Source organism: Sesamum indicum, linkage group LG5 (genome assembly GCF_026168435.1).
Source record: "Sesamum indicum cultivar Baizhima isolate 11 linkage group LG5, ASM2616843v1, whole genome shotgun sequence".
NCBI classification, from domain to species: Eukaryota; Viridiplantae; Streptophyta; class Magnoliopsida; order Lamiales; family Pedaliaceae; genus Sesamum; species Sesamum indicum.
In genome coordinates, this window is record NC_142661.1 from 13,441,773 (window position 1) to 13,459,904 (window position 18,132).

Here is an 18,132-nt window from a genome sequence, read left to right on the forward strand (position 1 = left end):
AAGTATTACTAGGACAGTTCTTAAATTCAGACTGAATAATTTCATCGAACATTGCAATACACGTGTTCATTACTAGTAATAAAATTAAAAGTACTAAAATATTTATGTACTTCTATCATTAAATTAAACAAATTAAATTTTATAAATAATCAATTAATAAAAATATTTAATTTATTATTATCATATATCAATTTTAAAAAGTATTTAAATTATTGTGATCATATATCCAATTCATATTAATTTCTATTTGCAACTTTTTGAATTATCTTATGAGATTTAATAAAAAAAATTAATTTCAATTTATTATTAAACTTAAGGTACTTTCTTCTTAAAACTTTTTTATGGTAAGTTCAATTTTACTAAATTACGATTGTTTTGCGAGTTAATTATTTATGAACATATATAACAAAGGATACACACTCACTTTATTTAGTAATTTATTTTCATCTTTTTTCTTTCTGGTTTTATCTTTTTCAATTTAATTTAAACAAGGAAAGTAGAAACAATAAATATCTTATAAAATATTGAAAATATTAAACAATTAAAATTCTCTTAACCAATATTTATAAAATTATGCTAAATGTACCCCAGAAATAAAATTTTGACATAACACTCACCAATATATTCTGAATTAACTATCTTTTATTCTTGTTTGACATCTCAGATTCAATATTAAAAACAAAATATTTTTATATTATATTTCTTAAAATAATAATGTGACGTCATTAATTTTTTAAAAATTTCCTTCTAGATATAACAACAAAAACTAAATTAATCAACTCATACTTAATTTCATTTATACGTTTTCTTTTTTTATTTTGGATACGTTGAAACAAAAGAGTATCGCTTTTGACATTAAACAATGAGACAACATTAAGTCATAAACAGTTAAGCAAAATAATGAAACTTTATTAAGAAAGAGTCAATTCAAACATGACGGTTGATTCATCGCCACACATGATGTCGCCCTCCAACAATCTTGGAGTTCAGTGAAACGCGGGCCCGCATTCTTGTGTGTCCCTTGTGCAAAACCGTTGTTCTACACAAACTAGAAAATAATTTCCCTTCTTTATCTATTCTTGTGATTAATAAGTTCTTTTTTGTGGCTTTTTACCTCGAGCTACAAAGAGTTTCTTGGTTCTTGGCATACAAAACTTCTTCTTCTGATGGTGGTTTCTCCTTTCCATTTATCTGCAACCGCATAGTATCATTCAACAAACCTACAAATTTCTTGATTTTCTCCTGAAAATCTCAAGAAACTTTTGAAGGGTTTGATATATTAACATTGCGTATTTGCAGATAAGTTTTCTCATTTTTCCATCATATTATCATAATCTTCTCATTGTTTCTTAGAGGAAAGAGGCTCGAAAGAATCAAGTTTATATCCTGACCTTCGTTTCTGTATAACTCTTGAAATATTTGGGATTTACAGGAAGAAGATTCTGTATTTTGCTTTGGATTCTTCTTTTTTTTTTTCATTTCTTGGTGGTTTGGTTAGAAATTTTCTGGGATTCTGGTGAACTTTTATATCTGGGCTTTTTGAGTAAGGTTTGGATCAATTTTTAGTTATTATTGTTGCTTTTTGGGATGTGCATTGGGGTAGATCGTGCTGGTTTTGGTTTTTGGATTGTGGATTAGCTTGAATTTGATTTGTAAAGTTCTATATTTTTCTCCGATTTATTGGATTGATATACTTGTTGAGTGTGGTATTTGGATCTAATTATTAGGCCTAGTAATAGGTTGAAGGCGATAGCATAGAAGTTGGTTGTTTGAGATCAAGTTTTTGGTAGTTTATTGATATCTTGGTATGAGCATGGGGAGACAAACTGGGAAGGAGAAGACCAACTATGGAGATAAATGGCGTGAGCTGAATTTGAAACAAATCAGAGCCAGCGGAAATAGCCTGCATGCTCATGATCATGACACGGCCATGTTCATCTCAATGTCCCAAGAACTGAAGGAAGAGGGTAATAGGTTGTTTCAAAGGAGGGACTACGAAGGTGCCTTGTTGAAGTACGATAAATCCATAAAATTACTTCCAAGGAACCATGTAGATATAGCATATGTGAGGAGTAATATGGCTGAATGTTACATGCAGTTGGGTATACACGAGTATCCAAGTGCAATCAACGAGTGTAATTTGGCCCTTGAAGTCTCGCCGAAATACAGTAAAGCTCTCTTGAAAAGAGCTAGATGTTATGAGGCGTTGAAGAGGCTTGATTTTGCGCTTAGAGACGTCAGACTAGTACTGAAGATGGAACCGAATAATCTCATGGCGACTGAAATAGAGCAAAGGTTGAAGAAAACGTACGAGAGACTAGGCTCCAGGTTTAGTGAGATTTCTGTGGATTTGGTTCCATTGCCCGACTACGTAGAGCCAGTTGTTTCACCTAAAAGCAAAGGAACCAAGGACATGGGAAAGAAAAAGAGAAGCATAAGCCTATTTGATGGGAGGACAGGGGGATATTACGAAGGGACAGGAAGTTATGTGAATGAAATGAAAGGAAAGCCGGCAGAACTAAAAACTGGTGCTGGAGTTGGGATGAGGATGTTTCATGATGTGATTGAGGAAAAGAACACTGAAGACAAATTGGTGGTAGAGGAAGAAAAAGTTAGTAATGGTACTGCCGAAGAGCCAAAAAGAACGGTGAAATTAGTGTTTGGAGAAGACATAAGGTGGGCACAGGTTCCTGTTAACTGCGATGTTTTGAAACTGAGGGAAGTCATATTTGCTCGGTTTCCAAACTCAAAAGCCGTTCTTGTTAAGTATAAGGATCGAGAAGGTGATTTGGTCACAATCACGACAACTGAAGAACTGAGGTGGGCTGAAGCATCTACAGAACTTGGTTCTGTCAAGCTGTATGTTTTTGAAGTTAGCCCAGAGCAAGATCCACTCTTCCCAAAGGTTAAAAAGAACAGGCTTGACACGAGACATGTTACTGAAAATGAAAATGTCGACAGAGGAAAGGAAATACAGTGTGAACCGACTTGTATCAATGATTGGATCATTCATTTTGCTAAAGTTTTCAAGAACTACGTGGGGTTTGACATCGATGCTTATATAGATCTCCGTGAAGTGGGAATGAAACTCTATTTGGAAGCTATGGAAGAGACGGTCACTAGTGAAGAGGCTCAAGACCTTTTTGGTATTGCTGCTGATAAGTTCCAGGAACTGGCAGCTTTAGCTTTGTTTGATTGGGGGAATGTTCACATCTCAAGGGCAAGAAAACGGGTGTATTTTACGGAAGATTCTTCTCGAGAATCTGTGCTTGAACAAATCAAATGTTCTTATGACTGGGCGCAGAAAGAGTTCACTAAAGCAGGACAAAGATATGAAGAGGCTCTAAGAATGAAGTCAAATTTCTATGAAGCAGTTGTAGCTCTTGGACAGCAACAGTTTGAACGGGCAAAACTCTCTTGGTATTACGCAATTGGCACTGGGGTTGATCTTGAATCATGGCCTTCAGGAGAAGTTCTTATGCTTTACAACAGTGCAGAGGAAAACATGGAAAGGGGAATTCAAATGTGGGAAGATCTAGAAGAGCACCGTCTTAGTCAGCTATCCCAGCCAAATAGAATTGAAATTCTACTGCAGAAAATGAAACTCGATAACTTGTTCAAAGACATATCTGTAGATGAAGCCGAAGAACAGGCAACAAATATTCGGTCTCAGATATATGTACTATGGGGTACTATGCTGTATGAAAGATCTGTAATGGAATTCAAACTAGGACTTCCTGTGTGGCAAGAATGTTTGGAGGTCGCTGTCGAAAAATTTGAACTTGCTGGAGCTTCTGAAACTGATATTGCTGTTATGATAAAGAATCATTGTTCCAATAACACGGGATTGGAAGGTAATCCACAAACATAGCATCTCAAAGTTCTTTGATTTCGTGAACGAAAAATTATTTAGTTGATTACGTACTTCTGACCTTTTAACATGCTTCCAGGTTTAGGATTCAATATCGATGAGATTGTACAGGCGTGGAACGAGATGTATGAAGCAAAAAAGTGGGAAGGACACATTTCTTCTTTCCGTTTGGAACCACTACTTCGCAGACGAGTTTCAAAAATTTATTATGCCCTCCAGCGTGTATAAATGCTTTATGTTTTATGCATTACAGAGGGAACAAAAGTACTGAATGGAGGTTCCAACTTATGTCGCAAGCTTCTGTGCTTATTGCATCCTTGGAGAGTAAGATATCGTTTTCAGTCGTATTTTTTCTGTTTTATGGAAAACTTAAGACTAGAAGAAACTCACAGCTAATAACAAAATGCTTTTGAAAAACTCTATTTCCTCATGTAACCATCTTTATTCATATCAAGACCTCTCCTGAAAAGACGCATCAACGTCTAATTCTCTATATGTTCTCATATTCTACAAACATGTCCTTCTTGATAATATGCCTTTCGTGTATATGTCCTCATATGACATTCAAAGCTTTAGCTACCACGGCGATTAGCTAATTATAATGACTGCTTATATTCTACTCACAATATTAAGCTTATCATTGTTGATCATTACTCGCTAAGTTTATGTGAAATAGATCCGATATGCAGAATTCAGTGTTACAATCAACTTCCGGTGACCGTGATGAAAATGTTCATTCGGCGGGTGTGGCAGCCTGCACGTTACCTAACGACAGTGGGAACGCAATCAGCCATACGGCCCTTCCAGTTTTTCAGTTCTGGGGGACCAAGTTGGAGTTGCAGAAAATCATTTTTGATAATTTCTGCTTCATTGTTATCACCTTCTCTTGGTAGTTTATTTATTTATATATATCTATATGTAAGAGCATTCATTAAGATTGATTTTGTGATATTATAGCCTTTTGTTTTATGTTTCTCTTTAGGAAGTTTTTTCTTTGTGAAGCTTAAAAGCTGTAATTTCTTTTGTTGTCTGTTTCAATGTTCATAAATGGATGGAAGTGGTTTTAGTCATCCTAACAGAAGTATTTTCTGTTTGAAGTGAACAGATGCAATTGTTTTTCAGTTTATTTCATGTGCTACAGCTCTCAAAAGTGACATTTCTCTTGATGAACGAATGGTGAAATGACTTCATTGATACTATATTTGGATTGATAAATTTGTGTTTGAGCGAAAAATCTCAAATGATTTTATTTTACAAAAATTTGCAATCTGCTAAATATTTAGTAAATTTTGGGCCTTGTTTACTTGGCCGGTTTGAATCGACTATCCACCCAAATCTGCCACAGTAGGCCATTTACTTGCCAAAGGACCACCCAACTTATAGTCAGGCCAACCTAATCTTAAAACACAAAGAAGGAGCGGATTTAAAACCCATAGGACCCACGTGAGTTTGGACAAATTGTGTGTTTGAATTTTGGAAAAATTATAATTTTACTTCCGTAATTTAAGGATGGTGGCATTTTTTATTCTGTACGAATTGATTTTCGTATTTAGTCTTGTAACTTCATAATTTTGGCAATTTTAGCCTTTTTGTAGCTAATTTGACAAAAAAAATTGCATGTGACTTGTATATAACTTTATTAAATTGCAAATTTAGTTCTATAAATCAATTCGTGTAGGACAAAAAATGTTAACTTTTCTAAGTTACAGCACTAAAAATGTCACTTCTCACAGGATCGATCCAACGGCATTTGAACAAAACGATCTTCATGTTTGGAATAAGTGGGTAATCCAACTGAATTATCTATTCGAGAATCCATAGAAGTCACTACCCATGTCTGTATATAATGAGCTTTTGACACATCCCACAGTTCATAGTTGGTTTGCTTACGCTGTGACGTTCAATTTGAAAATTGTAACTATTCACAAAGTAACACTGCAATGTTGTGACCTCAACTGTAGGACCCCAATAATGCAACTTCAACAGCTTGTTGTTCGTCTAATTTAATTTAGATTTCACCTATATTAGTCATATTAGAGAAACCATATATGGACAATGACAGATGTGACACAATTCATCAGGCACAATTTATCCTCAATATTGGAGTCCTCCGAATAGTGGTGCTCGTAAAGTTCATTCAGAAAGGACTTGTATATAAAAAAAATTGAATACATATCAATACATAGGTTAAAACTCTAAAATAAGAATATGAATAAACTAGCAGTATCTTCACACTTACTTATAGTATGGCGTGATTACTTCACAATTGCACAAGATGTACATCTCAATTATGTGACGCTCTGAGCCGCTGAGCCACCTCTTGTTTGAGGCACCACTTGCTCGGCCAGGGTGATTGAAAATAGACCGTTGGATAGGAGTATCATTTGTACAGAGGTCGTCATTTCTACGGGGCTTGTTTCATTTGCAAAGAATCTGCGGCTCAAAGTAGTGAGAAATGAATGATCGATTTTTTCTACAAGGTAAGCCTCTATAATTGACTCATCGATGTGTGTTTTGTATTTCACATTCATTTTCATGTCTCTATAAAATCTAAATGGATGAATATTTATTACGAAATATATGATACTAGAACTATTTTAAAAAATCATAATAACTCGTGTACTTACCTCTCAAATATGTACACATCCACCAGTATTGCGTGGGCCCTCTCACACGCGCTTCATATGTCAGGTGAACAATTAGGTGCTCCATTGAGTCAAAAAAAGATGGCAGGAATATTTTTTCGAGGTTTCACAAGATGGTCGCTGAAACTACCTTCCAATTCTTGTACCTTGTTGACATATTGTGTCATCGAACATAAAATTTAGAATAGAAGGTTGACCTCTGTTAACGCATTCCACACAAACTCAGAAATATTTCACGAAAGGCAATCGAGATTAATTTTTGTATGAATACTTGACAATTATGTTTCTTCATACTGTGCATCCTCAGTTCCTTCCTATCGACACAACGGGCCAAATTAAATACGTAACCATCAGGAAACATAAGATGACTAATTCAGTCACATATCCTCCTCTACTGCTCCTTAGTCAGGGTATATATGGCTTTGGGCATCACGTTCGGCCTTCTTTTATCCACCTCAAGCTCTAGTCGATTACATATGATCTTCAGGCTCTTCCATGCATTCAGATTGTCCTTCGTTTATCCTTTTATGTCTATTGCGGTATTGAATATATTGTCAAACACATTCTTCTCAATGAGCATATTAGATGCGTCCCCCAGTACTCGAGCTCCGAGAAGATACTTTTCTTTGTCCATTTATGCTCGATACTGTAGTGTGGGAGTGACAACAGTACTTCAACTGCCGGACTAAAGTTTTCAACCCAATCGCGGATCTGTTCTCTCGTCAATCTTGGACGTTTAACCTTTCTTTCTACTCGGTTCTTAGTGAATGCTTACTTGTTCCTGCAGTACAAATGGTCTTAGGGTAGGAACTATCTGTAGCAGTTAAAGTAGCACGCCTTCTTACCGTTCTTGAAATAGAATGCACGTATGTCTTCCATACAAATTGGACACTCAATTACAACAGTGGTACTCCATCCAGACGCTATTCTATAGGCGGGTAGGTCGTTCACGATCCACATCAACGCGGTGCGCATCGTGAATGTCTCGTTCTTTGCATTGTTCTTGTATCAGTACACTCACATGCCACAAATTCGGCAACTCTTCAATCAGCATATATAGGTAAACATGATGAGACGTTTCAGATTCGAAGGGCCAAAGATCACCATTATCAGGAATATAATGCTAGCTATATAATGCGCCAACATGAATACGCCAACATGAATGCGTCAACATGAATACGGTGTAAATATAATGCGCCAACATGAATACGTATGGTCATACTACCCCTGCGGTGCGAACCCATTCGTGCATAAATCCAGTGTAACATTACAGGGCTCTGCTGCAAAATCGATATATGTTCGGTTAAAATGCCTTTATGCCTCTGTATCAGATGGATGGCACTTGGATCCCTCCTCCGTCTGATGGTTGGCATGCCACATCATTTGTTCAACAATCGCTTCTGAAGTATACAACCTTTGTAGGAGAGGGGTAAGCAGCAGGTACCTAAGAATGGCATACGGGGTCTTCTTTCGGTTAGGATTTCGCTCCCTCGTTGGCTTGTACTTAGCTTCTCCATAAAACTTGCAGTGGTTTAGATTAATGTCGTTATTCCAAAACAACATGCAACCATTCTAACAGGCATTAATCTTCTCAACAGGTAAACTCAAGTCTCTTATCAACTTCTTTGTATTATAGTAATGGAGGGGTAGGGTGGCACTAAGAAATATGGCCCTTGACTTTGATATTCACGAACTTAGCCATAGATGTCAATTGAGATTGGGTGCAACTGTTCCACAACGACTGCTCAGTAGCATGCACTACATTATGAAATCGATCTACCAGCGTAGACACATAATCACAAGGGCCCCCGCCGTATTATGAATTAGGCCCGGCATCAATAGGATATGACCTCGTACCATCATTAGGTGCACCATTCTGGTTATAATTAGACCAGAAATTCAGCTCGAAGGCATAAAAAACTATCCTCTACGTCCAATCTATCTGCGTAGTATCATCCTAGTACGTACTAGTACACTGCTCTTCATGAGAAGAGGGAATGTGCTCTTATTGCAAAGGGGGCACGATGACGGCCTCAATATACTCTTGCACCCTCTCCTCGCCATGAGAATTCCAATTATGATACTTCAGCATAAAACCTTTCATATACAAGTCAAAATTTACCTCGTCTAGAATTTTGAAAACTTTGTTTTTGTACTTAATAAGGACACTTCATTTTCTCACTGTCCTTATATGCATGTTGAGTCTTGGCTCATTCTATAACGCACTAACACCATTCTCAAACTTTGGAGTAAAACCCACCCTCCTCAGCAGGTTTTTCGCATACACCCATCTCCTCAACTGTCTTAATATGAGTGAGTCCTACACACACATACTTATATCAAGACAATATTAAATTTAATTGATAAAAATACAATAAATATAATCAATTGACAACTAAACGGTTAAAACTATTACCTAATCAAAATAATTTCAAAAATCAAAAAAAGTTCGAGAGAGATTGATGAACGAGAATGTAAAAATATTAGTGGATAGTCAAAGATTAAAAGAATTCAAGAGAGATTGAGGAAACAAAGAGAATATAAGGAGAATGGAAGAAGATAATGAGATTAAATAGAAAGAGAAGAACATATATATATATATATATATATATATATATGGAAAACTGGAACGATTTTTGGAACGGTTCCTGCCACATATAAATAGCCATTAAAAATAGCTGTTAGTGTACAAGTTGTAACCATCGTAGGACCACATATAGGAATGGTTTCTATCTGTTAAATTATAGCCATTATACTATCTTTGGAATGATTTTAGTAATACAATATTTAATAATAATTCAAAATCGTTCCAACATGTATCACATTTAGATACGATCCTTGTAACACATTCCGTTTAAAATAAAACTCATACTAGGAGCAATTGTTCCTCATTATGGAATAGATTTACCAACTATCATTTTTGAGACATCAATTGTCTTATATATAGGAACGGTCTAGGCAAGACCGTCCCTAACTTTAATAACATGTTCCAAAATGAGTTCCAATTATTTACTGTTATAGGTTTGGAGCGATTTTATGAACACTACTTGTGACACTTGTTTTGGAACACTTGTGGTAATGGTCCGGCCATGCCAAAACCAAAAAACATAAAAAAGGAGGATCATGACGTCATTGGCCAATTCTCGTTCCTCATGAGTGCCAATAATAATTTCAATGTAGAACGGGCTTTGGCACGGTCGTCCAATCCATACCAAATTCCGCTTTTTTTTGTAGTTTAAATCTGTTCTAAATTTGCAACAAATTTATTTAACCTGTTACAAAGTTTTGGGCAAAATCGTGTTTTGGTACCATTAAAAAAGGTAAGTTTTGTTTTTGGTATCACAAATTTTGCAAGTTCAGATTTTTGGTACCATTAAACCAAAAAATAAATATTTTTGGTACCAACTTAACAGCAGAGCCCATGTGCCGTGCACATGGGCCTTAACGGCCGTCAAATCCCGTTAAATCACGTGCCCAATGTCTGTTGACCTCTAAAGACCAAAAAAACTGGCAAAACTGCAGAACCCTCTTTCACACCTCCAAAGAAGAAATTTCCCCCTTTTGAAAATCCTAACCTCAAAATAGAAGCTAAATACGAAAATTAAGCCAAATGTGTGATTGAGAATCTGAATTCGAGAGCGAGGAGACTGGTGTTCATAGTTGATTCGAAGAAATGGCATTGACGCCCATCCTTCGACCCGATTCAGGTGTCAGATGGTGTGCCCGATTATGGTGAGTTTTATTTCTTCTTCTAAACTTTTGTAGTTAGATTAGGTAATAGTTACTTTTGTCTCTAAAGTAGGATTTTTTGGAGTCCAACTGAAATCAATTGTACCATTGGCTTTAGGAGAAGAGTTCTGCATTTTGATTTCATGGCGTCTTTTATAATTTTTCTTGATTAGTATTAAATCAGTTCACATTGAAGATCTGCATCATTAGCTGTTAGATTTGTCATGTCATGTTTTCAAGCTTCGTCTAAACTCGTTAGTACTAAAAACTTCTTGAGGTTCTTACTTACATCTTGGACATTGTTCTATCACCCCCTATGTCCCCTTTGCCTTTGGTATCTTCTGCAACATAAAGCATTTTATACGTTAGACCCAACGGTTTAGCATATTTTAGTTCTCTGTATAAAAAGATGAATTTGAAAAATTGAATTCCCTGTACCTTATTTGGGATTTGGATATCTATCTAAGAAAACAACTAGGTACTTCATAGGCTACCAATGCCTGGTATCGTTTTTATGCTTTATAGAAATTATAAGTCTTTGTCCTGTTAGGGAGGCATATATTTGTCTACTGCTGCTTGCAGTTTTTATGATGTATAATTTGCTGAAATTTTAAAGCTAAACTATACTACAAAATGAAAGATTGTTCTTATACTGGCTTGTCCTGAAAGAAATATAGGTGTGATCTTTGATATCTATCATACTTGTCCTCCCCAAGGACTTCGTTGAACTACCAAATTGTGACAAAAGAGGCAAATTGCACCCAGTTTTGATATTTCACGTACTTTGCTTGATTGTATTAGCTCTGTACGCTCCAAATGTGGAAGTGCAGAAGTAAAGTTTAGAATATACTGATGTCTTAAGTACTTCTTTGGAATTTTTTATCTTATGTTTAAGTATTTCAATTTGTTATATTATTTCTGAAATGGGTTATAATTATAGTACTTCATCCCCAGTATAAATCATATTTTCTTTAATGTAATTTTAGCTATACAACTATTGGATTCTCCTAATTGGTGATGTTACCAAGTTTCATTCGTTTATAGTAGCATGTTAGGCGAGATGTTTTTTGCTTATATTTAAACATGGGAAGTTGAGAATGGAAAATCACGATTTTACTATAGAGGTGATGGTTAAAATTTGTTCGTGGTAACTTCATAAGTAGATCAATTGTGTTTCTTGCCAGATGGCAAATTTGAATTCTGTTCTAATTGTTTAATTGATTTATTTGTGATTGGTGCTATTATTTATATTTGCAGTAAAGATAAATTTCTTATCAGCTTACGAATTTATCATGGGGGTAAATTGATATTCCATCCTGAAGCTGAGATAGAGGGGCTATGAAAACTGTGTTTGACTTTGTTGATAAGGACACTTTTTCAATGCAAGTACTTGACAAGTGTTATGAACTGTTGGGCTATTTGGGTAGGAAAAAATACTTTAGAATCAATATGTTAAAAAAGTTTAGAGCATTATGCTTTGAAACAAATATTTTTCAACTTATAGATGACCATGGGGGTGAGATTAGGGTATACCTTGAAGCAGTTAGATGCCCCATAGTTGCTGCTGAAATTCAGGGGGGTGATAAAAGTAAGAATACTGCAACTGAGGGTGATAAGGGCAAGAACATTATGACCGAGGGTGATAAGGAAAAAAATACTGTGACTGAGGGTGATAAGGAAAAAAATACTGTGATTGAGGGTGATAAGGGAAAAAATACTATGACTGAGAAAGAACTTGTGCAATATAATAGAGACAAAGGGAAGGGTGTGATAATAGAAGAGAGTGGGGATGGTGAGAGGACTGATTGGGTTGATTGGGATAGGGATGACGAAGATATGAGAGACACTGAAGAATGGGTGGCTGATTCTGAAGATGATTTGTTAGATGTAGATGAAAGTGTTGATTATGATGAGGATGATGAGTGTTTTGATGAGAATGTAGAAAAGGATGCAGAATGGGCTGGTATATTGCAAGATGCTTTTGAAGATGAGATATGGTTTGACAGTGATGATCATACCGATGGTAATAGCCCAGATGAATTTTTTAATCGGAAAACCAAAATATTACAAAAAAATTATATAAATAATTTTAGTATTTTTTCAATGTTGTCCAAAAATACCTGTATAAAGTATCAAAAATTAAAAACTAAAATGTACAATGAATATTATTTTATGAATGCAATTCAAAATTTCAAATCAAAAGAACACAATAACAATCCATTCATTCAATCCAAAATTTAAAAAAAAATTAAATTCAAATTTAATAGTACAATATTCAATTTCCAAATAATACATATAGCAAATAAACATCGATGTATCCTTTCAATGACATCATAAGTTCATAACCCGTCACTCGTCAGTTGGGACTTGAGAATCCTGAGAATCTGTCTGATATTGAAGTTCTTCCCTTACAACTAAGAAACAAAACCAAAAAAAAAAAGAAATTTTAAACAAACGACAACTAAAATTATAAAAGTTCATGAAAAGAATTCATATTTACGTGGTACACAACATCATAACCTGCTGATGATTGAATCTACAGCCACATTTGATACATCTATAAGAATAAGATTACTCATCAAAAATAAAATGTGGTTTTAGATGGGACAATAAACTGTGGAATCGCAACAGATATAAATTGCCTAAATTTTTCATTTTCTACAAACTTAAATGACAATTAATCGATAATGATCATACGAGCTAAGGCTTTTTTAACAGCTTCTTGATCAAAGTTCGAATGAGAAGCTTCTCTAAACTCCCCGGTTACACTCTGGTAGAAACTAGCTATTGTTTGATTATCAGCAAGAAAAGTGTTAAGAGAATGCTTTTTGCATGCTTTTAGGTGATTATTCATTGTAGAAGAGTCATTCTTAAATGGATCAGCAACATAAGTTCGTTTGCAATACTTACATCTAGCTCTAGGCTTTCCTCGCTATCAGCATAAGCAATGAAGTAGTCATAGACTTTTGATCGTTTACACGTTTATTTCCTTTTTGGCCTTTGTGATTCTTGTGGAGGTGTGTCTAAAATCTCTTCATCTTCCAATCTCATTTCTCCTTATTCGTTCCTCTCAGGCAAATCGGATGTTTTCCTTTTCCTTTGAATACACTACAAATAATTACACGTTGAGTTGAGTGAGCAATCGTATTAAAAAGCAACAATTCACAAATACACGGTTCAAACTTCAAAGCAACAAAGCAAAGCAAAGAATTCCTTGATAGGCAATTACAAACTTCAAAGTTTATTTTTCTTGTTTATTTGACGAATCTCAAGAAATATATATATATTTTTTGTTTGTCTTCATCTTTTTAGTATTGGATTAACAGATAGCGAACTAGGGAAGAGGGAGATTTGAGGCGAATATATCGGGCTAATATATGTTTGTTTTCCGGCTCAATAATGTTGCTACATGAAGACTAGTTTGCTAATTGTGGTTTCTTCAATGCATATAACAATACACAATACACGAAAAAGCAAAGTTCATCTTCAATTCATATAACAATACGTCATTTGTCATTCCCACAACAGTGATACCAAAGACCAAGCACGAGAACGACTTTGGAAGCTGCTGATGGTGTTGTCGCCTGTTGCACTCTACACATGAATGACCAACAACAGATGAGCAGAAATCTACTCAATCTTCACAAATGAATCGTGTCTTGATCCTGAGAGTGACAGAAAGGGCAACAATAATTACCATCTCGAATTCACTTCAGAAGGTTAGTAGAAGTATGGCTAGCATTCAAGCTTAGTTTCCAACAAAATAGACGTACCTTACTGCAAAATATTTATGGCCCAAACCAAAAATTGCCTGGGCTCATAAACAAACTGGACGGCTAAATCACTAATGGCCCAATGGGCCATCTAACCCACCAGGTTCAACCCGTCTACTGTCCTATTAATACCCTCTCTCTCTTTTGCTCGTCACAATCCTAACCCTAATTTCCCTCACCCCTACACCGACTATCTCTCTCTCTTCTTATCTCTGTGACCTTTTGGGTCTCCCTCCTTCTCCCTTGTTTTCCTCTGTGATTGTTCCTTCTCCGATGGCTCTTACCAGTCATTTAATGGCCAACTTCTTTAAATGGTTGGTGCTAAAATGGTTTGGTGGATAACAGTGAAAAACCTCTATCCTCTTCTTCCTCCTTTCTCTGAAACCTTAACCAGTTCTTCATGCTCTAAGTTGGAAGGTGCTAGGTTAACTAATAGCCTTAGTGGCTTAGCCTTGGTGTCTTTGTGAAATCGCCTTAGTGGCAGTCCTTGGTGGTTCTATTTGAAAAGCCTTCGCGGCTAAAGCCTTGGGGGCTCTGTGATTTTAAGCAATCGTGTGTTTAAGGGTTGTGGCTACTGGATCTGGCTATCTGAGCCTTAATCTCTATTATTAGTTACATGCACTATCTCTCTTTGATTTTGCAGTTCTTAGGGTTGAGCATTATTTATTATGTTTATTTATGAGATTTGTAATAATTTTGTAAAAGGGTTTGTTCAACCCAGAAGGTCTGTAATAATTTTTAAATTTTTGTATTACTCTTTAGAGCTGGTCACTGATCCTCACCTTATAGTGGTATCAGAGCCCTAGGTTAAGTCTCTGGCGCTAGGTTAGTACTTTATTTTTCTCTAAATATTTAATCCTTTGCCCCAAAAACCTTGCTACTACCGTCACCTAGCCAGGCTTTTGAAGCCGTCGGGTATCTGGCTTGAGGGGCCCTAGTTATTACTTATATGTGCTTAATATTTTATCATTGTTTATATTTCTGTGAATTTTTCTATGTCTGTTAAAATGGCTGGATATAATCTGCAACAATTTGATGGAAAAATCTTATTTTTCTATATGGCAACAGAAAATGAAAAGAATATTAATACAACAGAAAGTGTTTAAAGCCATTGATGGCAAATATGCTGAAAATATTTCTGAAGAAAAATGACTTGAAAACAATCAATATGCTTATTCTTCAATTATTTTAAATCTGTCTGACTCTGTGATCAGAAAAGTTGGTAAACAAAACTCTGCCAAAGAACTTCTGGAAAAAATTGGAAGAACTTTACACTGAAACTTCTCTTCCTAGTAAATTGTTTCTACTTGAAAAAATTTTTAGATATAAACTTAATTTATCTAAAAACATTGAAGAAAATATGGATGATTTTACAAAATTAATTCAAGATATTAAGTTAACAAGGGATAAAAATATAGATGATTATTCACCTATTGTTTTGCTAAATGCTCTACCAGAATCTTATGGAGATGTAAAGGCTGCCATAAAATATAGTAGGGATAATGTGAGTCTTGAAACAGTATTTAGTGGGTTAAAAAGCAAGGAAATGGACTTAAAAACTAATCAGCCTAGTCAAAGCCATAGTGAAGTTAATTATGTCAGAGGAAGACCTAAAACTAGAAATTCTAGTCATAAATTTAGGAAACACAGTAAAACTCGGAGCAAAAGTAGAGAAAGAAGTCCCTGCAGATCTAAATACACTGAAAATAAAAGGAGTGATGAAAAACAAAATTCAAAGAAAGATTATAGGTGTTATAATTGTGGGGGTAGAGGTCATTTCATAAAAGATTGCAAAAATCCTAAAATGAATTTTCAAAGAGATTCAGCAAATGTGTATGAAGAAACATTAAATGAAGTTTATATGATTTCTGATATAAATTATGCTGAAAATTCTTTGAATAAATTTGAATGGGATATTGATTCTTGATGCACTTTTCACATGACTCCATAAAAAGAAATTTTGATGAACTATAAATTCGAAAATTTAGGATCAGTGTCTATGGAAAATAAAAAATTATGTGATGTGCTTGGTTTTGGAGATATCTGTTTAACCTTTGAAAATGGTTCTAGAAAACCCTTAAATGTAAGGCATGTCCTTGATTTGGCTTATAATTTAATCTCTTACTCAGCCCTAGAAGAAGAAGGGTTGGAATGGAGATGGGCGAAGGGGTTATGCGAATAATGAAGGGTTCTCTTACCATTTCTAAGGCAGAAAAGAAAAGAAACCTTTGTTTATGCACTATCAAATATGATTCCTTTGCTGGTAATATTTTGAAAGAAAACAAAACTAACCTATGGCATAAAAGACTCGGTCATATTAGTCTTCAACGTCTTGAATTATTGCATAAAAATGGTTTCTTGCATGAAAAACCAATAAATATAAGTTTCTATGACGAGTACATTCTAGGAAAACATCATGGGGTGCATTCTCCTTTATCACCTTCTCTAGGTCCCTCTTCTTCAAATTGCATCTTAGACTATGTGCATGCAGATCTCTGGGTCCTACCAATACTGAAACACATAGAGGAAATAAGTATTTTCTTTCTATTATTGATAATTTTTTCAGGAAAGTTTTTGTTTTTCTAATGAAACAAAAATCTGAAGTATTTGACAAATTTCAAAACTAGAAAACCTTGTTGAAAATCAAACAGAAGAAAACTTAAAGCCCTATGTACTGATAATGGTCTTGAGTTCTACAACAAATAATTTCTGATTTATGTGATACATTCGGAATTAAAAGACATAAACAACCCCCTACACCCCCCCCAACAAAATGGTATAGCAGAAAGAATGAATATGACTTTATTTAATAAAGTAAGATGTCTACTTATTAGTTCATGATTACCTAAATCTTTTTGGGGAGAAACTTTATTAATTGCTGCACATTTAATTAATAGGTCTCCTTCTGTGTCCTTACTTGGTAAAATTCCAGAAAATGTATGGTCTAATTATGATGTTGATTTTTCTTCTCTTAGCATTTTTGGTTGTTTTGCATTTTGTTTAACTAATGGTGATAAATTAGACCCTAGATCCCAAAAATACGTATTTATTGGTTATCCTCAAGGTGTTAAGGGTTATAGGCTTTGGCTTAGGAGCCAGCTTGGTTTGAAGGTAATAATAAATAGAGATGTAATTTTCAATGAATCTGAAATTCTTGTCTTTCAAAATCACCTAAAAATACTGAAAATTACAATATAGAAAACACCTTTAATAAAGTGAAAGTAACTAATGAGGATAACCAATAAGGGGTAGAAAATAGAGAAGAAAATCAAGATAATGAAAACTTAGAAAACGAAAACACTGAAAATAATTCTAATAATGATCAACTAGTAAGGGATAGAGAACGTAAGATTTCCTCTAGATTCAGAGATTATCACCTAGCACTAAACACAGAAAATTTTGAACTAGCTACCTATGAAAAAGCCACTGAAAGCACTAATCCTAAACAGTGGATTTTAGCAATGAATGATGAAATCAAATCTCTAAAAGATAATAAGACTAGGGTTCTGGTTCCAAAACCTAAAAATACTTCCATTATTGATCGTAAGTGGATCTTCAAAATTAAACAAGAAAATAATTCTACTCGTTTTAAAGTTAGGTTAGTAGCAAAAGGCTTTACCCAAAAAGAAGGCATTGATTATACTAAAATATTTTCTCCTGTAGTTAAATTTACCACTGCTCGAATTATTCTTGCTTTAGTTGCTCAATATGACTGGGAACTTAAACAGATGGATGTTAAAACTGTATTTTTGCATGAAAACCTGGAAGAACAAATTTACATGTCTCAACCTTACAGTTTTATTGATAAGAAAAATCATGACTTTGTATGTTTGCTCAAAAAGTCTTTATACGGTTTAAAACAATCTCCCAGACAATGAAACAAAAAATTCGACCAGTTTATGTACTTTTTAAATTTTAAAACCAGTGCTTATGATCTTGCTTATATTACATGTATGAAAATAATGTACCTCTATTTCTTGTGCTCTATGTGGATGATATGCTTATTACTAGCCCTAGTATAAGATGATTAATGCCTTCAGAAAAGTTTATGTAAAAATTTCGAAATGAAAGATCTTGGTGATGCCAAGAAAATTTTGGGGATGACTACTGAAAG

General features: G+C 34.7%; 1 protein-coding gene across 2 annotated transcripts; it reads left to right on the forward strand.

Moving 5' to 3' along the window:
• Positions 1 to 1,098: 1,098 nt before the first annotated feature.
• On the forward strand, positions 1,099 to 4,858 carry LOC105162249 (protein PHOX1). Of its 2 annotated transcripts, none has more exons than XM_088880752.1 (3): positions 1,099 to 3,854; positions 3,951 to 4,195; positions 4,548 to 4,858. In XM_088880752.1, the coding sequence occupies exons 1-2, from the start codon at positions 1,808 to 1,810 to the stop codon at positions 4,097 to 4,099; spliced, it is 2,196 nt and encodes a 731-aa protein (XP_088736878.1). In that variant the 5' UTR covers positions 1,099 to 1,807; the 3' UTR covers positions 4,100 to 4,195; positions 4,548 to 4,858. The 2 variants fall into 2 exon arrangements, with proteins under 2 accessions (XP_088736878.1, XP_011078545.1); XM_011080243.3 differs by having other exon boundaries at positions 4,561 to 4,857.
• Positions 4,859 to 18,132: the final 13,274 nt, after the last annotated feature.

Bases quoted from the DNA above. Each gene is read 5' to 3' on its own strand.
- LOC105162249 (XM_088880752.1), top strand. From the start codon at position 1,808: ATGAGCATGGGGAGACAAACTGGGAAGGAGAAGACCAACTATGGAGAT. The intron at 3,855-3,950 runs GTAATCCACAAA...ACATGCTTCCAG, and splicing joins CAATAACACGGGATTGGAAG to GTTTAGGATTCAATATCGAT.